Here is a 22,150-nt window from a genome sequence, read left to right on the forward strand (position 1 = left end):
TAATATCCACGGAAATGGGTGAGTTTAGAGGTTTTTAGAAACAATTTTAAACATCTGGTTCTTGAAATTTAAAAACTTATCTGGTTTCTCTGCTATTTTCTGTCTTAATGTTAGAGAAGGATGTAGGTAGATGATAAAGTCTGTGCTGATCACGACCGTGTTGAAGGCTGGGTAGGGGAGACAAGTCTGGGTTACCCCAGCAAGGCAGGCACCAGCCTTGACAAAGGCCCCGGTTGGGGCCAAGGCTGTGCAGGTGGAGAGGAGAGGGTCTAGCGAGAAGCGCCAGACAAGCAGGCCTCCAACGGGGGCAGTTGGGAGGTGTGGCTGGGGAGAGTCGGTGGTTCTGGGCTCTTGGACTTGGACAGGTGCAGGGAATTAGTACTTGCTGTTACTGAAGGTGGGAGGTGGTGGGGAGTGAACACAGGAGGAGGAAGTCCATTTTGAGCTGGAGGTGTCTACAGCCTACCGGTGAGGTCGAGCAGGCTTGGGAAAAAGGTCTGAACTTAACGGGGATTGGTAAATTAACAGAATACTGGTTATAGGGTGTTCAGCTCAGGTGTATGGTTATAGGCATCTAAACCTTCTTGGGCTTGATTATCAGGGAATTTGTATCATGTGAACTGAGTTCTTCCATTTTGGCTAACATTTCTTCTCCTCCCCTTTATTCCCGTAGGGATCTTACCTCTTAGCAGCGTCAAATGATTTTGCAAGCCGCATCTGGACTGTGGATGACTATCGGTTACGGGTAAGACCCAGTTAGGAAAGTTAATGTCATCTCCAAGCTTCATGTGGTTGCTTACCCGTCACAGGATGTAGGAAATGGCAGGTTGATTGATGAGGAGAATTGTGTGTTATCCTGAAAATCATACTTCATTGCCCCTGTCCTTTCCTTTCCTCCTTAGGAAAATTGATGTTTCCACTTTATATTCTTACTTTGTCCAGTATTCAGTTGTGGAATATTTGCAATAGGAAACCATCACACTTCCATGAAAGACTTGGGATACTCCTGTTCATAAGAACTAAAATTTTTTGGTAGGTGTCAGTTTTAGCTTATCTTCAGCTATTTTAGCACCAGAGTATAATTTGTGTTTCTTCAGCACCCCAAGACTAAATCGCCTCACAAAGTAGAACTGGAAAGTAGGCTATAGAAGTACATGTGGGTATACTTATGAGAGAGAGAAAACAACTCAAAGCCAGGAAACAGGTGTATGGGAAATCAAGAACAGTGGGATCAGATGGTGATGAAATATATGCATCTGAACCCAGACCTACCAAGAAGACTCTTGGGTTCCAAGACAAAGACAACAATTAGATGGTTATATCACTTCTGTTCTAATAGAAGACATAGCTTAATTTAGAGACATGTTTTTCTCCTTAAGCTTGAAGCAACCTTCACATGAGCTCATTAAATAAAGGCTACTGAAAGATAAGGTGGCGGATTTACTTGACATTGGTAGGCATTTTACCCACCAAAAAAAAGCTTGACACAAACTTGTGTGTCAACCCACATGAAAAACAGAGAGCATAATGTTAAGGTGAACTTCATAAAGGTAAATCTACAGGGAGGTGGGGAGCTGCAATAGAAGTGGTCCATTAGGTAGTTTCTGGTGGTCTGATTCAGTGGTGCAGGGATGCACCTAGAAGAATAGTTAGAAACACACAGTTCACTTATCACTTGGGCTTTCCATTTTCTTGAAGGAGCTGTGTGGAAAATGGCCAGTGTTAGATGCTAGCTAATACCGAAAGGGTGGTAATTCTTGATTCTTAGCTGAAAGAGGATCCATGTGCAAAGCATGAGATGTGAGGATGACAAAGATTACGTTCTCTTCTGAAAGCTAAAGGGCCTGCCTGGTGTTCTTGTTGCAAGGAACGAACAGGGAGGTGGATGCCTGAGGGCAGGGCTGGACTCCTCTTAAGCAACAGCGCACATCGGTTCAAATGCTCGAACGAGTTCTCAGTTGAAGCCCTATAGTCCTGCACCGTAAGCATGGAAAAGGTTCCATGTAACAGCCTAGACTGTTCTCCTGGCAGTGTTACAGTCCATCCTGTGGCATGCCTTCTCTTTGTAACCATCAGTTGCTTAGCAGAAATTTAAGACAGAGTTGAATACTTCTGCAGTCATTAATTTTTCCTAAAGGAAAGGGGCTTTTACCTGAGTGGTTTCTGTGTTTGACCCAGTAGTCGGGTATATTATATACGTTACTGCTTTTAATTCTCAGGGGGATGCAGGTGAGGTAAGTAGATGGGGAAACTGAGGCTCATCTAAGCCCACAGAATTGCCTGAGGTCACACAGTTAACAAATAGACAGATGAGACTTTGGATTGAGTCCTGTGTTCAGTTGGCCTATATTATTCTAGACTGAGATACAGGAAAACTGTAATTAGTGAAGAGTGACATACAGCCTTCCTTACATTTTAGGCCCTTAGAGAAGTAGAGCAAGGAGTTGAGTGTGGGATGATATATTTTTTTCTATTTTATTTTATTTATGTATTTATTTATTTTAATTTTTGAGTTTTATTTTATTTTTTATACAGCAGGTCCTTATTAGTCATCAGTTTTATACACATCAGTGTATACATGTCAATCCCAGTCTCCCAGTTCATCACACCACCTACCTCCTGACCCCACCGCTTTCCCCCCTTGGTGTCCATACGTTTGTTCTCTACATCTGTGTCTCAATTTCTGCCCTACAAACCAGTTCATCTGTACCATTCTTCCAGGTTCCATATATGTGCATTAATATACGATATTTGTTTTTCTCTTTCTGACTTACTTCACTCTGTATGACAGTCTCTAGATCCATCCATGTCTCTACAAATGACCCAAATTTCGTTCTTTTTTATGGCTGAGTAATATTCCTTTATATATATGTACCACATCTTCTTTATCCATTCGTCTGTTGATGGGTATTTAGGTTGCTTCCATGACCTGGCTATTGTAAATAGTGCTGCAGTGAACATTGGGGTGCATCATGTGTCTTTTGGAATTATGGTTTTCTCTGGGTATATGCCCAGTAGTGGGATTGCTGAGTCATATGGTAATTCTATTTTTAGTTTTTTAACGAACTTCCATACTGTTCTCCATAGTGGCTGTATCAATTTACATTCCCAACAGTACAAGAGGGTTCCCTTTTCTCCACACCCTCTCCAGCTTTTGTTGTTTGTAGATTTTCTGATGATGCCCATTTTAACTGGTGTGAGATGATACCTCATTGTAGTTTTGATGTGCATTTCTCTAATGATTAGTGATGTTGAGCAGCTTTTCATGTGCTTCTTGGCCATCTGTATGTCTTCTTTGGAGAAATGTCTATTTAGGTCGTCTTCTGTCCATTTTTGGATTGGGTTGTTTGTTTTTTTAATATTGAGCTGCATGAGCTGTTTACATATTTTGGAGATTAATTCTTTGTCCATTGATTCGTTTGCAAGTATTTTCTCCCATTCTGAGGGTTGTCTTTTCGTCTTGTTTATGATTTTCTTTGCTGTGCAAAAGCTTTGAAGTTTCATTAGGTCCCATTTGTTTATTTTTGTTTTTATTTCCATTACTCTAGGAGGTGGATCAAAAAAGATCTTGCTGTGATTTATGTCAAAGAGTGTTCTTCCTATGTTTTCCCCTAAGAGTTTTATAGTGACCGGTCTTACATTTAGGTCTCTAATCCATTTTGAGTTTACTTTTGTGTATGGTGTTAGGGAGTGTTCTAATTTCATTCTTTTAAATGTAGCTGTCCAGTTTTCCCAGCACCACTTATTGAAGAGACTGTCTTTTCTCCATTGCATATCTTTGCCTCCTTTGTCATAGATTAGTTGACCATAGGTGCATGGGTTTATCTCTGGGCTTTCTGTCTTGTTCCATTGATCTATATTTCTGTTTTTATGCAAGTACCATATTGTCTTGATTACTGTAGCTTTGTAGTGTAGTCTGAAGTCAGGAAGTCGGATTCCTCCAGCTCCGTTATTTTCCCTCAAGACTGCTTTGGCAGTTGGGGTCTTTTGTGTCTCCATACAAATTTTAAGATTTTTTTGTTGTAGTTCTGTAAAAAATGCCATTGGTAATTTGATACGGATTGAATCTGTAGATTGCTTTGGGTAGTATAGTCATTTTCACACTATTGATTCTTCCAATCCAAGAACATGATATATATCTCCATCTGTTGGTATCATCTTTAATTTCTTTCATCAGTGTCTTATAGTTTTCTGCATACAGGTCTTTTGTCTCCCTAGGTAGGTTTATTCCTAGGTATTTTATTCTTTTTGTTGCAGTGGTGAATGGTATTGTTTCCTTAATTTCTCTTTCAGATTTTTCATCATTATTGTATAGGAATGCAAGAGATGTCTGTACATTAATTTTGTATCCTGCAACTTTACCAAATTCATTGATTAGCTCTAGTAGTTTTCTGGTGGCATCTTTAGGATTCTCTATGTATAGTATCATGTCATCTGCAAACAGTGACAGTTTTACTTCTTCTTTTCCAACTTGTATTCCTTTTATTTCTTTTTCTTCTCTGATTGCTGTGGCTAGGACTTCCAAAACTATGTTGAATAATAGTGGTAAGAGTGGACATCCTTGTCTTGTTCCTGATCTTAGAGGAAATGCTTTCAGTTTTTTCACCATTGAGAATGATGTTTGCTGTGGATTTGTTGTATATGGCTGTTATTCTGTTAAAGTAGTTTCCCTCTATACCCACTTTCTGGAGAGTTTTTATCATAAATGGGTGTTGAATTTTGTCAAAAGCTTTTTCTGCATCTATTGAGTTGATCTTATGGTTTTTATCCTTCAGTTTGTTAATATGGTTTATCACATTGAATGATTTACATATATTGAAGAATCCTTGCATCCCTGGGATAAATCCCACTTGATCATGGTGTATGATACTTTTAATGTGTTGTTGGATTCTGTTTGCTAGTATTTTGTTGAGGATTTTTGCATCTCTATTCATCAGTGATATTGGTCTGCAATTTTCTTTTTTTGTAGTATCTTTGTCTGGTTTTGGTATCAGGGTGATGGTGGCCTCATAGAATGAGTTTGGGAGTGTTCCTTCCTCCGCAATTTTTTGGAAGAGTTTGAGAAGGATGGGTGTTAGCTCTTCTCTAAACGTTTGATAGAATTCACCTGTGAAGCCATCTGGCCCTGGAGTTTTGTTTTTTGGAAGATTTTTAATCACAGTTTCAATTTCATTACTTGTGATTGGTCTGTTCATATTTTCTATTTCTTCCTGGTTCAGCCTTGGAAGGTTATACCTTTCTAAGAATTTGTCCATTTCTTCCATGTTGTCCATTTTATTGGCATAGAGTTGCTTGTAGTAGTCTGTTAGGATGCTTTGTATTTCTGCGGTGTCTGCTGTAACTTCTCCTTTTTCATTTCTAATTTTATTGATTTGAGTCCTCCCTCTCTCTCTTTCTTGATGAGTCTGCCTAATGGTTTATCAATGTTGTTTATCTTCTCAAAGAATGAGCTTTTAGTTTTATTGATCTTTGCTACTGTTTTCTTTGTTTCTATTTCATTTATTTCTGCTCTGATCTTAATGATTTCTTTCCTTCTGCTAACTTTGGTTTTTGTTTGTTCTTCTTTCTCTAGTTCCTTTAGGTGTAAGGTTAGATTGTTTATTTGAGATTTTTCTTGTTTCTTGATGTAGGCTTGTACAGCTATAAACTTCCCTCTTAGAACTGCTTTTGCTGCATCTCATAGGTTTTGGATCGTCGTGTTTTCATTGTTATTTGTCTCTAAGTATGTTTTGATTTCCTCTTTGATTTCTTCAGTGATCTCTTGGTTATTTAATAATGTATTGTTTAGCCTCCATGTGTTTGTGTTTTTTACGTTTTTTTTCCCAGTAATTGATTTCTAATCTCATAGCGTTGTGGTCAGAAAAGATGCTTGATATGATTTCAATTTCCTTAAATTTACTGAGGCTTGATTTGTGACCCAAGATGTGATCTATCCTGGAGACTGTTCCGTGTGCACTTGAGAAGAAAGTGTAATCTGCTGTTTTTGGATGGAATGTCCTATAAATATCAATTAAATCTATCTGGTCTGTTATGTCATTTAAAGCTTGTGTTTCCTTTTTAATTTTCTGTTTGGATGATCTGTCCATTGGTGTAAGTGAGGTGTTAAAGTCCCCCACTATTATTGTGTTACTGTCAATTTCCTCTTTTATATCTGTTAGCAGTTGCCTTATGTATTGAGGCGCTCCTATGTTGGGTGCGTATATATTTATAATTGTTATATCTTCTTCTTGGATTGATCCCTTGATCATTATGTAGTGTCCTTCCTTGTCCTTTGTAACATTCTTTATTTTAAAGTCTATTTTATCTGATATGAGTATTGCTACTCCAGCTTTCTTTTCATTTCCAGTTGCATGGAATATCTTTTTCCATCCCCTCACTTTCAGTCTGTATGTGTCCCTAGGTCTGAAGTGGGTCTCTTGTAGACAGCATATAGATGGGTCTTGTTTTTGTATCCATTCGGCAAGCCTGTGTCTTTTGGTTGGAGCATTTAATCCATTCACATTTGAGGTAATTATTGATATGTATGTTCCTATTAACATTTTCGTAATTGTTTGGGGTTTGGTTTTGTAGGTCCTTTTCTTCTCTTGTGTTTCCCACTTAGAGAAGTTCCTTTTAGCATTTGTTGTAGAGCTGGTTTGCTGGTGCTGAATTCTCTTAGCTTTTGATTGTCTGTAAAGCTTTTGATTTCTCCATCGAATCTGAATGAGATCCTTGCCAGGTAGAGTAACCTTTGTTGTAGGTTCTTCCCTTTCATCACTTTAAGTATATCATGCCACTCCCTTCTGGCTTGTAGAGTTTCTGCTGAGAAATCAGCTGTTAGCCTTATGGGAGTTCCCTTGTATGTTATTTGTCATTTTTTCCTTTGCTGCTTTCAATAATTTTTTTTTTCTTTAATTTTTGCCAGTTTGATTACTATGTGTCTCTTGGTGTGTTTCTCCTTGGGTTTATCCTGCCTGGGACTCTGTGCTTCCTGGACTTGGGTGGCTATTTCCTTTCCCACGTTAGGGAAGTTTTCGACTATAATCTCTTCAAATATTTTCTCGGGTCCTTTCTCTCTCTCTTCTCCTTCTGGGATCTGTATAATGCTAATATTTTGCGTTTAATGTTGTCCCAGAAGTCTCTTAGGCTGTCTTCATTTCTTTTCATTCTTTTATCTTTATTCTGTTCTGCAGCAGTGAGTTCCACCATTCTGTCTTCCAGGTCACTTGTCCATTCTTCTGCCTCAGTTCTTCTGCTATTGATTCTTTCTAGTGTAGTTTTCATTTCAGTTATTGTATTGTTCATCTCTGTTTGTTCTTTAATTCTTCTAGGTGTTTGTTAAACATTTCTTGCATCTTCTCGATCTTTGCCTCCATTCTTTTTCAAGGTCCTGGATCATCTTCACTATCATTATTCTGAATTCTTTTTCTGGAAGATTGCCTATCTCCACTTCATTTAGTTGTTTTTCTGGGGTTTTATCTTGTTCCTTCATCTGGTACATAGCCCTCTGCCTTTTCATCTCGTCTGTCTTTCTGTGAATGGGGTTTTTGTTCCACAGGCTGCAGAATTGTAGTTCTTGCTTCTGCTGTCTGCCCTGTGGTGGATGAGGCTATCTAAGAGGCTTGTGCAAGTTTCCTGATGGGAGGGACTGGTGGTGGGTAGAGCTGGCTGTTGCTCTGGTGGGCAGAGCTCAGTAAAACTTTAATCCGCTTGACTGCTGATGGGTGGGGCTGGGTTCCCTCCCTTTTGGTTGTTTGGCCTGAGTCGACCCAACACTGGAGCCTACCTGGGCTCTTTGGTGGGGCTAATGGCAGACTCTGGGAGGGCTCACGCCAAGGAGTACTTCCCAGACCTTCTGCTGCCAGTGTCCTTGTCCCCACGGTGAGCCACAGCCACCCCCCACCTCTGCAGGAGACCCTCCAACACTAGCAGGTAGGTCTGGTTAAGTCTCCTATGGGGTCACTGCTTCTTCCCCTGGGGTCCCGATGCGCACACTACTTTGTGTGTGCCCTTCAAGAGTGACGTCTCTGTTTCCCCCAGTCCTGTCAAAGTCCTGCAATCAAATCCCGCTAGCCTTCAAAGTCTGATTCTCTAGGAATTCCTCCTCCCGTTGCCGGACACCCAGGTTGGGAACCTGACGTGGGGCTCAGAACCTTCACTCCAGTGGGTGGACTTCTGTGGTATAAGTGTTCTCCAGTCTGTGAGTCACCCACCCAGCAGTTATGGGATTTCATTTTACTGTGATTGTGCCCCTCCTACCGTCTCATTGTGGCTTCTCCTTGTCTTTGGATGTGGGGTACCTTGTTTGGTGAGTTCCAGTGTCTTCCTGTCGATAATTGTCCAGCAGCTAGTTGTGATTCTGGTGTTCTTGCAAGAGGGAGTGAGAGCACGTCCTTTTATTCTGCCATGGTGGTTCCTAACAGGATGATATTTTTAATTGGTAGAAGAGTTCTCAACAGGTAAGCGCCGGCTTTTAGGCCTGAAGTAAGAAGGCTCTGGAGGCGGAGATAGACCTGGATGACAGAGGTCATAATGTTGGTAACTGTCTTCAAGTGAGCTGGTTTGCAAAGGTGGGCTGAGTCTCACTGGAGAGGGTGCTGGAGCACCAAGCTGTGGGTGCTGACGAGCCAGGGGCTGGTGCCAGGGCTGTAGCCTCCTTTGCTGTACCAGCTGGCTCAGGGGGCCTCTGTTCTGCTCACAGCTGTGTGCTATCACTTGGTAAGTGTGTGAAGGAGGTCAGGAGGCCCTCTCAACAGGTTCTCCATTCCCACAGAAACTGCATGAACCCTTACCAGGGCCCAGGAAGTAAGTAGGCTCCCTGTCTAGGAGGCTCTGGCTTCTACCGAGACCCTCGTTTACAGAGGATGTTGGAGGGCATAGATGGGCATCCATGTTCTGAAACTCAAGATCCAAGCCCTGGTCATTGTCTCCTCAACTTGAGGTGGGTGGTGTTGGGGTGAGACCAGAATGTGGGAGTGGCTGGTCAAGCGCTTGCTTTAAATCTTTTCAGTAAAGGCGTCCTAGAAATAGTCTGGTGTTGAAAGGGGCCCATTCCAGAGGACTCCTTTCAATACAGGGTGTTTTCGACTCCCTTAAAAATGTAGGGCCTTCCCTGGTGGCGCAGTGGTTAAGAATACGCCTGCCAATGCAGGGGAGACAGGTTCAAGCCCTGGTCCAGGAAGATCCCACGTGCCGCAGAGCAACTAAGCCTGTGTGCCACAACTACTGAGCCTGCGCTCTAGAGCCTTCGAGCCACAACTGCTGAAGCCCATGTGCCACAACTACTGAAGCCCACTTGCCTAGAGCCCATGCTCTGCAACAAGAGAATCCACCGCGGTGAGAAGCCCTCGCACCGCAACAAAGAGTAGCCCCCGCTTTCCGCAACTAGAGAAAGCCTGTGCGCAGCAACGAAGACCCAACACAGCCAAAAATAAATAAATAAATTTTTTTTTAATTAAAAAAAAATCTAAACGATTACTGCAAAACTGAGGAACTGGGCTGAAGATCCCATCCTGCTCACTTCTGTAATGGTGTGGAGAAGTGGCCTCAGTGAGGACTTGCTTTCAGATGATGGTTTTTATTTCAGAAACCTCCTTATCAAGTTTTGCATTTTTCTGAGGTCACTTGTCTTTGGTTGGTGTTAATGGTAGCTGCTCCATGGTGGGTGGCCCTTAGGGTCTGCCCTGCAGCACCAGGGAGCCTGTGCAGAGCCTGAGGGAAGGGAGCTCTAAGCCTTCCCATTCAGAGATTCGGGCTGCTGTGACATCAAAACCCATGCCCCATCTCTTAAAGAGGAAGATAAAAGCCTTAAAGTAGTGTTAGAAGTTAAATGTTAACTACTAAGAATAAATTCAAAAAGGCCAAATGGGTAAAAGAATTTAAAATAAATCTGATCCCCTTAAAATGACTTAAAAATCCGTTTTTACATGATACAAGTGAGTGCTTGCAGGAGGCTGAATTCCATACCACTGAGAGCATGGAGATGAAACTAGTCAGCCTCAGGCAGGGCTGGTCAGTCTGGGTTCCCACCAAGAACAAAATAAGCAGAAATCCAGACTTTTTTAAAAGCAAGGTAACACATGTGAAAAGCCAGGAAATAAAAACATTCCTTTCCTTTATTCCAATAATCCAAGAGTTTCATTCCAGGAAGTAAGTCAGGAGAAAGCCGTGTACTCATAGATGTTCATTGCAGCATCATTTGTGATTGTGAAACTTTTAAAGGGATGTAGGTGTCTGCTAGCCAAGGAAATTTCTATTAGATTGTAATCTCATTGCTTGGCGACTGTTGAGCTATTATAGAGTAATTACAGAAACTCTTGAGGAGGATGGTGCAGCAAGGAAGAGAAAGAATGCAGTCAGCCATGGGCCTTGTGCATGGGCCACCCTCCTAAACAGCTGAGGAAGATGTTAGTCTTTTGCAGACGTTAGAGAGCCAGGGTGTTGAGGCACCAAACGGCGTGACGCCAAAGCCCATGTATTTTCCTGTCACATGAAAAACTGCTTGTGCTATGAAGTTAAAAGTGCAGTGGATAAATTTGTCGGGGTGTTTTCACATGAAATATATGAGAATATTAACGTGCATTTAGAGTAAGCAAAATGAGCGCATTTCCATTGCCCTTTGGCGAACAATGTCTTTTCCTCCCTGTGTTTGTGAAACATGATTTTACTTTTACATTAATAGTAAGAAAGAAAACGGTGCATGTACACAAAACTGAATTTTTTGATGAAATAGAAGTACCTACACAAGTTTTTGGTCTCTGCCCGTGGTTTGTGCAGATTGAATGACTTATACTGAGCATTATTCCGATACTGTATTTAGCATAAACTTTGTTGCTGGAACTTTTTTGATCTTTCCGGAAGGATCAGTGGGAGGTTGTCACACAGCCACAGCACAGCTGCCACCTGGCTGGCAGCGATTGTAAGATGCTGTTCCAGTTTCAGAGAGGTTTAAATGCGAGAAGAAGGAGTCTCGGAAGCCGTGCAGACTTCTTCTGAAAGGGGAAGTACGTGTGGCCCTGAGTTTTCTCTTAACTGTACTCAAGTGGAGTTGTTCTCCTGAGCAGAGAGGAAAGATTGGTTTCTAAAATGTTAACTCTAAACTGCAAGGTCTCAGCTTTGGGGGTCAGGGTTGAAATCCAGTAAGTTGACAGTTATAGTAAGTATATTAGGGTCTTTTAAAAGCTGCTCTTTTTTTGAGGGGTGGGGGGGACGGATTCCCTGGCGTTCCAGTGGTTAGGACCCTGCACTTTGGCTGCCGAGGGCCCAGGTTCAATTCCTGGTCAGGGAACTAAGATCCCACAAGCGGTGCAGCGCAGCCCAGAAAGAAAAAAGCCTTTTCTTTAAAAAAAAAAAAAAAATTGTAAAGAAATCATTAGTGAATACCTGAATATCTTCTGAGCCTTTGAAGTTTCCACACGTGAATACGTTGATCCATATTGAAAAGTAGGGAAAGTGCGGCACCCTCGCCATCCCCATTGGGCGCCAGTAGTGCTGTGGCGGCAACGGACGCTGACGTTCGGCTATAACCCAGTTCTGCGTTGCTTGGCAGCCCAGGAACGACGCCGCGGTTGGCATCTCACAGCTAGTCACGAACAGATTTGATTGTTGGGAATGCTGGTGTCTGTGGCTATGATCTAACATTTCAAGCTGAGACCTCTGATTGAAAAACCCCTACGAGTTTCAAGTGTCTCTTTAAAGAGTCCTGATGTTTCCTTTTATTTTTATTTTTTAATTTTTTAAAAATTTTTGGCTGCATTGGGTCTTCATTGCTGCATGTGGGCTTTCTCTACTTGCAGCGAACGGGGGCTACTCTTCGTTGCGGTGCGCGGGCTTCTCATTGTCACGGCCTCTCTTGTGGAGCACGGGCTCTAGGCGAGTGGACTTCAGTAGTTGTGGCACGTGGGCTCAGTAGTTGTGGCTCGTGAGCTCTAGAGCGCAGGCTCGGTGGTTGTGGCACACGGGCTTAGTTGCTCCGCGACATGTGGGATCTTCCCCGACCAGGGCTCAAACCCGTGTCCCTTGCATTGGCAGGCAGATTCTTAACCACTGCGCCACCAGGGACGCCCCTGATGTTTCCTTTTATATTGATAAATTATGCCTCTGGTGAACCTATCTATTCTGACTTTAAATAGGAGACTGACTTTCAGAGACATTGGTAAAATCCAAGATTTAAAGATTTTGTAATTTGATATAATTCAGACTTACAGAAAATCGCAAGAACAATACAGACCGGTATCTGTAATAGAGCTTATTTCAAGAAGGTCCTCTGGGGCTTCCCTGGTGGCGCAGTGGTTGAGAGTCCGCCTGCCGATGCAGGGGACACGGGTTCGTGCCCCGGTCTGGGAAGATCCCACATGCCGCAAAGTGGCTGGGCCCATGAGCCGTGGCCGCTGAGCCTGCGCGTCCGGAGCCTGTGCTCCACAACAGGAGAGGCCACAGCAGTGAGAGGCCTGCATATTGAAAAAAAAAAAAAAAAAAAAAGGTCCTCTGATTGCCCCCCGCCCCTTTTAAGTTGTGTAATTAACAGCTTAAAATGTGACTAGCCTTAATAAAGAATACAGATTCAGGAAATTTCTACACGTATTTTTTAAACATTTGGGAGAAGACAAACATATTATTTTTCTATAACATGTAAGATTAACGTGGCAGCACAAATCTAATAATAGTAAATAGATACCATTAGTATATACATTGTTCTTTTCCATTTCATTGGCTAATAAGACTAAATACAGATATCCTGTCTATTTGTATTCTGTATACTTTCTGTAGTGGAGCCTTTACTGAGTACTTTATTATACAGTTTTTGTATATACTTTTTTTTTAATTGCAGTAGAATTGACCTACAACAGTATGTTAGTTCCAGGTGCACAACATAGTGATTTGTTATTTCTATACATTACCAAATGATCACCGTGGTAAATCTAGTTATACCTATCACCAAAGTTACTACAGTATTAACTGTACTCCCCATGCTGTATACCTTTATCCCCGTGACCGTTTTGTAGCTGGTAGCTTGTACCTCTTCATCTCTCACCTTTTTCACTCAGACCCCCACTCCTACCCGCACACGGCCACCACCTTGTTCTCTGTGAGTCTCTTTCTGTTCTGTAAGGTGTTGATTTGGTTTTTAGATTCCATGTGTAAGTAAAATCATATGGTATTTGTGTTTCTCTGTCTGACTCATTTCACTTAGCATAATACCCTCTACGTTCATCCATGTTGTCACAGAGGGCAAGATTGCATTCTTTTTTATGATTTATATTCCACTGTCTATATGCACCGTGTCTTTCTCCATTCGTCTATCACTGGACGCTTAGGTTGCTTCCATATCTTGACTGTTGTGACTAATGCTACAGTGAAAATAGGGGGGCATATATCTTTTCAAATTAGTGGTATTGTTTTCTTTGGAAAAATACCCAGAAGTAGAATTGCTGGATCATACAGGGTTTCTATTTTTAATTTTTTGAGGACCCTTCATGTTGTTTTCTATAGTGACTTCACCAACTTACTTTTCCACCAGCAATGTACGAAGATTCCCTTTTCTCCATATCTTCACCAACGCTTGTTACTTGTTGTCTTTTTGATAATAGCCGTTCTGACAGGTGTGCATGATAATCTTCTTGTGGTTTTGATTTGCATCTCCTTGATGACCAGTGATGCTGAGCATCTTTTCATGTGTCCATTGGCCATCTGTATGTCTTCTTTGGAAAAATGTCTATTCAGGTCCTCTGCCTGCTCCTCCCTTATTTTGAGGGCGTGGTCATGTGAAGTGTGTGCTGTGGTGTTGGATCTTTCATTTATTTTTTCATTACTTTTTTTTTTTTTTTTTTTTTTAGTTTTATTCACGGTGGGAGGTTTATCCTCTTCCTCTTGATACCTCACCCCAGGCAATACCCAAAGATAGGCTTTCTGGGTGTTTCCCTGAGCTGCTCCTCCTTTTGTCTCTGAGTGTTCCTGACCAGATCTCGGGGTGTTTGGAGAAGCTGGCTCCCTGGCAGTTTGCCGCTGACTCTTCCAGTGTGGTGCCCGGGAGGTTTACCCTGGTTGTGTTCTCTCCCTTAGCACACACTCACGGGACACAGCGGCAAAGTGCTGTCTGCCAAGTTCCTGCTGGACAATGCGCGTATTGTTTCTGGAAGTCACGACCGGACCCTCAAACTCTGGGATCTACGCAGCAAAGTCTGTGAGGAAATTCAGTCTCTCTGTGTCTATGAACGATTAGATATTAACCTCAGAGGTGTTTGTTTCCACATTAAAGCCTTCATTTAGTGTGATAAACTTTGAAAGTCCAGTCTCATGTTGAGTGGCGCTGATGTAGTGGCTGTTTTTCAAGTTTGAAGCTTCATTTAAATAAGTAGTTCTGATTACTTAGGGTGAGAGTGCAGCAATGTTATGTGCACAGCCGCAGAGGGGCCTCTGCTTGATTATTCACGTTCGGTTTTCTTTCAGGCATAAAGACAGTATTTGCGGGATCCAGCTGCAATGATATTGTCTGCACAGAGCAGTGTGTGATGAGTGGACATTTTGACAAGAAAATTCGTTTCTGGGACATCCGGTAAAACACCCAGGAGCTTGGTGGGGAGGCAGATGGGAGGGTCTGTATGTGGCAGAATTGTGATGGTGTCTTGTGTGGGGGTTGTGTTTTTAAAGTCCCTGGAAATGGCAGAAATGAGCTCCAGTCCACATTATCTTCCCAGTTTGATATTCTTTACCCTGAAGTAGACGGTCACATTCAACAGTCACCTCTGAGCCTGCCCTATGTACTTACAAACAGATGAACAACTAGGTTGTTAGGTGGTTTCAAGTGTAATCGAGAAGGCAGACACACAAGTCTGCAGGGTCTGTTGAAGTAGGGCCAGGAGCCCTTGTCCAAGGATGTTAGAGACCGTCTCTCAAGATGAGTTTTGAGAAGTGAATAGGCTTCATGTTGCAGAAGAGCCACTGAGGGACATGCCAGGCCAGAACAGGGCAGTCTGGCGGGGCAAGTCAGGCGAGGGCAGATGAGACTAATGGGGTGGGTTGGGTTCAGATAGCTTCGGGCTTTGGACACCAATGGTAGATGACTTGATCTCATAAGCCGTTGGGTGTTTAGGGAAGGATTGCTTCGTGAGAGTGTGGTAGATTACATCGGTGGCAGTTTTAAAGGGTGTACTGGGGAGCGGGAAATCCGTAAAGCGTTGAAGGTCTGAGCTCAAGGCAGTGGAGGGGCGATTTGGACGGGGTTTGTTACAAGTTGGATGTGGAGGGTGAGGAAGGAGAGAAGTAAAGCAAGATGCAGAATAAGTGACAGATTTAGGAAGAGGATGCAGTGAACATGTTCAGAAAAGGACGTAAATTTGAGGTTTCTAATAGACATTTGGAAAAACAGAAGTTTTGAGAGGTTGGCTGGGAGAAAAAAATGAGATGTCCTCACAGGAGGACTTTGAAGACATAAGATTGGATTCGTTGGAGCCCACCTGTGAAGCCACAGGAGGGCAGTACTTCGGGAGCTGCCCGAGGAGGGAGAAGTGGCAGAAGGGGAGGAGAGCGGGAGTCCTGCTGCTGGGCTGCGGTGGGGGGCGCGGAAGGACAGGAGTCCTGTGAGGACAAGGACAGCTGGGTAGGAGGTAGGTAAGTGGTGATTAGCTTCAGGTGTACTGGTTGGCAGAAATTTGCACCGGGAGTAAGGAATTTTAGAGCTAAGCTGGATGTTAGAAGGCTCCTCCTGGTCTCCCCCTAATTTGACAGATGAAGACCCCAAGTCCCAGGGAGGTGGAGCAGCAACAGTCAGATACACTCTCCTACTTGGTTGTGGTTTGAGGTAGGAAATCGTTTCATCGAAAGTGTACGGCAGATTGAATGACTCCAGAAGGGTCTGTACCTCCTTTGGCTGTATCACCAACAGGGCCCAGCCCACGATTGCTGAGCACAGACCTGGGTGTGGACCGCGGCCCAGAGGAGAACTGGGAGAAGAAAAGGAAGGAGGAGGGGTTGCCAGGGTTCCCCACTTCCACATCTGGAGTCACCAGGATGAGTTGGAGGGTCCCCGAGCTTTACTTTGCATGACAGGAAGCCTGGAGCGTCCACACGTGTGTCCATATAAGGCAGCCCAGCCCTGCTAAAGTGGTTTACGTCCCTTTGGATAAGTTGAAATGATAAAATTGAAGTAATACTAATTAAACAGTAGCCCTGCTTAGTTCATGCTGATCAATCAGAAGCTCTGATTGGCAATTACTGTATCATTTCAGAAACAGGCAAGGAAATGAATCGTTACCAGTTTTAGAGTTCTAGTACAACTACTGATAGAATCTACTGATGGGAAAATAATAAAATAATATTGGTGTGCTGTTGGGAGCGCTTTCAGTGTCCTTGAAGAGTATTGCATTCTAGTTCAGCTGCCTTTTCTCCTTCGTGCAGGATTGGCGTGCCATCCTGGTTGAAATGGGGAAGTTCTGACCTCTCTGTGTTAGGTTTTCTCAGACTTTCCATCTTTTAAATAGATCAGAGAGTATTGTCCAAGAGATGGAGCTCTTGGGAAAGATTACTGCCCTGGACTTAAACCCAGAAAGAACTGAACTCCTCAGCTGCTCCCGAGACGACCTGCTAAAAATTATTGACCTACGAATAAATGCTGTCAGACAGACATTCAGGTAACTGAAGACACTCTGGTTGGGTTTCATTTGCGTCTTGGCTGATTTTTCTGAGGGTTGTGAGAAGGCCGGAAGCCTGACTTGCCCTCACACCCCAAGTTTGCATGGACTCTGGGGGTGACGGTGCCCTGTCGTCTGTTTCAGCGCGCCGGGCTTCAAGTGCGGCTCCGACTGGACGAGAGTTGTGTTCAGGTTAGTGGTGGTGCACCTCCTGCCCCCCACCCCGTGCCCGCAGCGCGGTTCACCTCAAAGGTTAGAGCAGAGGCGTCTTCCCGCTGGGGCAATGAGCTGCATGTGTGCGGAGTCTCCACATGCGCACGCGTCCGGGAACGAAGCTGCACGTTCAGTCCTAGAGGTCACTGTCACTGTTTCCTTCCTTTCGAAGGTGTCCCTTCTGTGATAGAATGAAAATGTGGCCCAATTCAAAAACTAATAATGGCTAGTTGGTTTGTTCTGGGTATATCGGGTTCACCTCTCTTTACTCATTTGCGTAAGAACCCTTTGAGAGCTTTTTGGGAAGGGTGGTGTCCCCTGGAACAGAGCAGAATAGGCTCTCTGGAGAGGGGGTGGTTTCCCTTTCCTGTCCTCCCTTCCACACATGGCTGTTCTCCCAAATACCTTGCCATGGTCAGTGCCAGTATCGTGGAGAAGCTTCTCTGCAGTCGACGCTTCCTTCCCTTTCTGCTTTCGCTGAACCATGTAACGAGGCAGTCCATCAACTGAAAGAAACCCTTCACCATTTCGGGGGTGACTTTGGCCTCCCTGTGTGCTGTGTTTGAGTCTGAGAGATGGTTAGGGACTTGTGGCCCCAGGAGGTAATGCAGCGGTACCATTTTTCATTAGCTGGTGAGGCCAGACGATAGGGTGAAGCGGCTTTGGCCAAAGCGGTTGTGAAGAGCATCATCTGGTTTCTGGGTACACGGGGATGGTCACGTGTTTGACTCGTAAGTGAAGAGTAAACATGACTTCCTGGGGAGGGGTCCGGGAAGACGCCGAGTGGGGGGCGGGTGGTAGACGCCGTTTCTTGTCTTGCGTGTCCTGCAGCCCCGACGGCGGTTACGTGGCGGCAGGCTCGGCCGAGGGCTCCCTCTACATCTGGAGCGTGCTCTCTGGGAAAGTGGAGAAGGTCCTTTCAAAGCATCACAGGTAAGATGTCAGCCCCTCTGAGGTAGTGAGCGGGCCTGTGACTTCATCCCAGGGGTCATGTCTCTTCGGGCGTGGACCCGAGTCGACCCCACGAGGGCAGTGTCCACTCACGTGCTCTACTGGGAGCCAGGTTAGTGGAGGGAAGCTGGGGCCCCCCTCCCCGGGCAGCAGGCGGCAGCGTCCTGCTTATTTATATTATAAACCGTTCCGGCTGGAGCAGTTAGGGTGTGGCCACTGGAGAAAGGTTAGAGCGCCACGTCCTGTCTCTCGCCGCGTGGCGCCTCCTGTCTTCCTCCTGCCCCTTCACCGCTCTCCTCCCTCTCTGGCTGCCCTTCTCCCCCTTCTAGGCCCCTTTCCTCGGGAAATCGGCTGCTAGTAAACACCGATTTTCACATGCTTTTCACTTTCATCCAGGCCCCTTTTCCTCTCGGCTTTGTTGTGTCGCCCAGGCCCCGGGCCCTCCGGGACCGCCCCTCACCGCCCCCCGCTGTGGCGCTGGCCCGCTCCTCAGCCAGTCGCCCTGAGGTGCTCGTCAGAGGCTCTTTTCTTAACTCAACTCAGAGCTTCTCCTTTAGCGTAGACTCGATAAGGCCTGGCTCCTCTCAAACTACCTCCTAGAATCAAGGCAGGGTTCCTCCGAGTTCCTTGGCTCTCCGAGCGCCCTGTGTGTGCGTGGGAGCCGCAGCGGCGAGTGAAACGGGCACGCGGGGACAGGCCTGACGCCCTGACGGCCGGGAGCCCGGCGCTCGGCCCACAGACATCTCACCCGTGTTCCACCCTCTCCCTTTGAAGCTCCGCGATCAACGCCGTGGCCTGGTCACCTGCCGGCTCCCACGTCGTCAGCGTGGACAAAGGAAGCAAAGCTGTGCTGTGGTCAGAGTACTGAGGGCACCTCGTCAGGAGAGAGCAGATCAGAAGCTGGAGGGGCACGCGGGCCCCACGGCTCTGTCCTGGCAGGTGGCGCCCGGGCTGCGGCTTTGACCTCCGGAGAAGCGCCCGAGCCGTGGGGCGCGGCAGCCCGCCTGTGAGCAGGGCTCCTGAGGGTCGTGGCCGAGGTCCCGTGGCCTGACAGAGTAACACTGAGGAAAACCTGACGCTGCGGTCGCTCCGCGGAGGTTCAGGTTGTTGCCTTGATTCTCGTGGGAAACACTACTGGCTCTGAGCGCGCGTACCTCAGCGGGGGGAGCGGGGGCACCTGCTGCGTCGCCCCTGGCCGGTGGAGCCGCAGAGCCCGCTGCACCGGGTGTTGCTTCTCGCCCTGTGCTCTCTCCCGGCCTCCGAAGTGGGTTCTGGCCCGGTGAATGTCCTGTCACCTTGGGGTCGTTTTCCCAGGGAACTTGCTTTTTTAATCATGGTTAGCAGAAACCCAGATGGGGTTACCCCTGCCCTCAGGTAGCCCACAGGGGCGGCGGGGCTGTGGTCCCCCCCGCTGGTCTGTGTCTTTATTATGAGGCTCTTACTCTGATCTCACCTGATCACTGTTGGAATTCCCTTAGGTCTCCTAAACTGTTCTTAGAAAGCAACTGTCCTTCAAAACTCCTTCCTCCCCACCCCACCCCCCAGTTCTACATATCTATCTCTTGGTCAAGAAATAAATCTCAATTTGGTTTAAAAAAAAAAAAATTGGCGGTGGGTAGGAGAAGTGCACAACCCTTTTTCCAGAGAAGCGGGTGAGCTGCAGGAATAAAGACTGTATTCCCGGATCATCTGTAGCTTCTCAGAAGGTGGGCCACCCCTTTCCTCCCGGCTGTGCTGGGGTTACAGTTGCTGGTGGTGTGGGATTGCAGGCCTCCAGTGTGTTACCCTGGAGCCAGTAGTTCCGGGTCGCTGCCCCTTTGCCAAGCCTATGTGCAATAGCCCCTCGGTGCTTTAGTGCAGGAAGCCCATTCCAGGAAGCGTGGGAATGCTGTCTTTCGATTTCGGGACTTGCGAGCAAGGCCGGGAAGAAACTAGCCTGTGCATTCTTTTTTTTTTTTTTTTAAACGCTTATCTTTACCATCTTACTCGTTTATAAAATTCTAGTTCCTTGAGTGACTGAAACACCAATATTTTTATCACTTACTCATTCGCACTTTAATTTTCTTCCTTCCAGACTTGCTCTCTGGACACATGTGGAGCGGGGCTCGTGCAGGGCGAGGATGGGCTGCGCGCTCCCTCTCGTGCTGCTGGCGGCTCCGTTCTCCCCTCTCCCTGCCCTCGCCTCCCCTTTGCGGTTTGCTGTTCAGAGAGCTCGTGCTGAGGGGAGTTGAAATTCACAGGCCAGGGCATGTCTTTTATTTATTTAATTATGTTGCCCAACAGAACTTGACTGTAAATAAAAAAGAAATCTGTTATGTACTTTTCACACTCCTTGCCTCTTGGTAGTTATTTTAATTCTTCTTTATCCTTAAGGGCAAAAAGCTGTTTTTCTTTGTTTGTTTTCCTGGGATTCATTCATTTGTAAATGACGGTTAATACTGTCCCCCGTGCCTTTCCTTATTGTTCATCATTTAAGCCCAAGGTATTACTGTCTGTAAACATCAGCGTGCCAGTTTCACGCCATTTGCAAATCTTAACTGAAACCAGAAAAGGGTCTCTTCGGAGGAATTCGAAGCTGTGCGGTCTGCTCCGCGCTGCAGCAGTACGAGCTCCCAGTCCCTGCGCTGCAGGCTTTGTTCACAGGATTGATAGTGAACCGGATGTGTCTCCCAGCCTCCAGGCCTCTTCTTTGCTGAAGGGGCATGAATTTCCTCATTGAAGAGTGATTTATTCGTGGCAGCTCAGATATCTAGCAAGCGGCCGTGAGCCATAACAAATTAGGGTCTCCCTGATATATCCCACCCCCACCCGCAAGGACCCCTGTCCAGCCCATTCCCAGACAGTAGCCCAGCAACTTGAGTCAGGATTCCATCATGATCTGGAGTCTCAGAGGCAGCCAGCAATCTGCAGAAAGCGGAAGGTGGGGATCCTGTTGCAGTCACTTCAAGGAGGTAAGTCTCGTTCTTCAGAAAGGCTGAAAGTAAGCATTGTCAGTAGCCACTGATTGCCCTGGGTTTGTTTTTTTTTTTTTTTTTTTTTTGACCTTGGAGGGAAGCACGACTGCTCCCTGTTCTTTTTTGTTTTGTTTATTTTTGGCTGTGTTGGGTCTTTGTTTCTGTGCGAGGGCGGAGAGCGGGGGCCACACTCTTCATCGCGGTGCGCGGGCCTCTCACTGTTGTGGCCTCTCCCGTTGCGGAGCGCAGGCTCCGGACGCGCAGGCTCAGTAGTCGCGGTGCACGGACCCAGTTGCTCTGCGGCACGTGGGATCTTCCCAGACCGGGGCTCGAACCCGTGTGCCCTGCGTCGGCAGGCAGATTCTTAACCACTGCGCCACCAGGGAAGCCCTGCTCTCTACTCTTAACAAAGATGTTTCAGTTTGAAATCCATACTGTAAAGCTCTCTTCGGGTCACCCGATTGCCAAGGCTGGGTTACAGGTGTGGCTTCCATTGGGTGCAGCATGCTTCCAGCCGGCTCGTGGTCTTCATCCTCTTTTTCTCAGGTCATCTGGGACCCTCCAAGGCTGCTGGTTTCATTGGTCAGGGTGGGAGGTGGGCATGGGGTTTTTTAACTTCCCAGATGAATCCCCGCTGGTTAGAGCTGGCGTGCTCCCCTGCAAGTATCGTGGGCTTTGATCCAGACATTAGCATATCTCGGGCTGAGAACTAAAGACTTAAAATTTATATTCCCTAGGTTGTTTCCTAAAACAGTGTGATATATCAAGTTCTGTGCCTTATTCTTATAGCACATACTGTGCACACATTCACTTTTATCTTGATCTTGTGAAGCCCCGATGCATCTTTCGTATCACAGCCCACAAGATATTTTGTGGGCACACTGGGGCAAACGGGTGAAGCTGCTCTCAGCTGGGAGGGGCCAGCCCGGGCCCCAGGGGCGTGTTTGTTGGGAAATTCCAGGGTTTGGAGTGCACCAAGGTGTGCAGAGCTACTGTGCGTCTTCACATCTGTGACACAGCCGTGATCAGTCGTGGTCTTGGGGAATCGGACAACTTGAAATACAGACCTGAAGCTCACCGCCTGGGTGGAGCACTGGGAGGGAAGGGTGGCGGTGATGAAACCTCGTGCCAGACTGCTTGCCAGGCTGCAGAAACCACAAATGTTTGTTTTTATGTGATGCCTTGGATAGTGATGAGGAAGCTGTGGCGCTCAAATTCTGTCAGATCTGAAGTGTATCCCATTTCACAGATGGGGGGAAGTTTCCCAGCGAAGCAGGAGGCTGTTCCGGAGTCCCGGCCCCCAGGTAGGCATTGGTGCCCGGGGGCACCCTCTCACCCGCTGCCCCATCCAGCCCTCCGTGTGAGCCAGCGGGAAGTGCCTCTTCGGGGGCGAGGATGAGCTGCCCGTGTTTGTCTTTACTCCGC

General features: G+C 45.9%; 1 protein-coding gene across 5 annotated transcripts in view; it reads left to right on the top strand.

The window, feature by feature from the left end:
* The window catches only part of ATG16L1 (autophagy related 16 like 1), a 46,365-nt gene extending 26,266 nt beyond the window's left edge, over positions 1 to 20,099 (top strand). For all 5 annotated transcript variants that reach the window (XM_059054390.2, XM_059054389.2, XM_059054392.2 and 2 more), the window contains 7 exons: positions 674 to 745; positions 14,041 to 14,161; positions 14,428 to 14,533; positions 16,458 to 16,607; positions 16,752 to 16,799; positions 17,652 to 17,753; positions 18,546 to 20,099. In XM_059054390.2, the coding sequence (XP_058910373.1) occupies positions 674 to 745; positions 14,041 to 14,161; positions 14,428 to 14,533; positions 16,458 to 16,607; positions 16,752 to 16,799; positions 17,652 to 17,753; positions 18,546 to 18,639 (693 nt within the window). In that variant the 3' untranslated portion in view covers positions 18,640 to 20,099. The remainder of the gene's footprint in view (positions 1 to 673; positions 746 to 14,040; positions 14,162 to 14,427; positions 14,534 to 16,457; positions 16,608 to 16,751; positions 16,800 to 17,651; positions 17,754 to 18,545) is intronic.
* Positions 20,100 to 22,150: the final 2,051 nt, after the last annotated feature.

The sequence above is a fragment of the Kogia breviceps genome, chromosome 2 (assembly GCF_026419965.1).
Source record: "Kogia breviceps isolate mKogBre1 chromosome 2, mKogBre1 haplotype 1, whole genome shotgun sequence".
NCBI lineage: Eukaryota > Metazoa > Chordata > Mammalia > Artiodactyla > Physeteridae > Kogia > Kogia breviceps.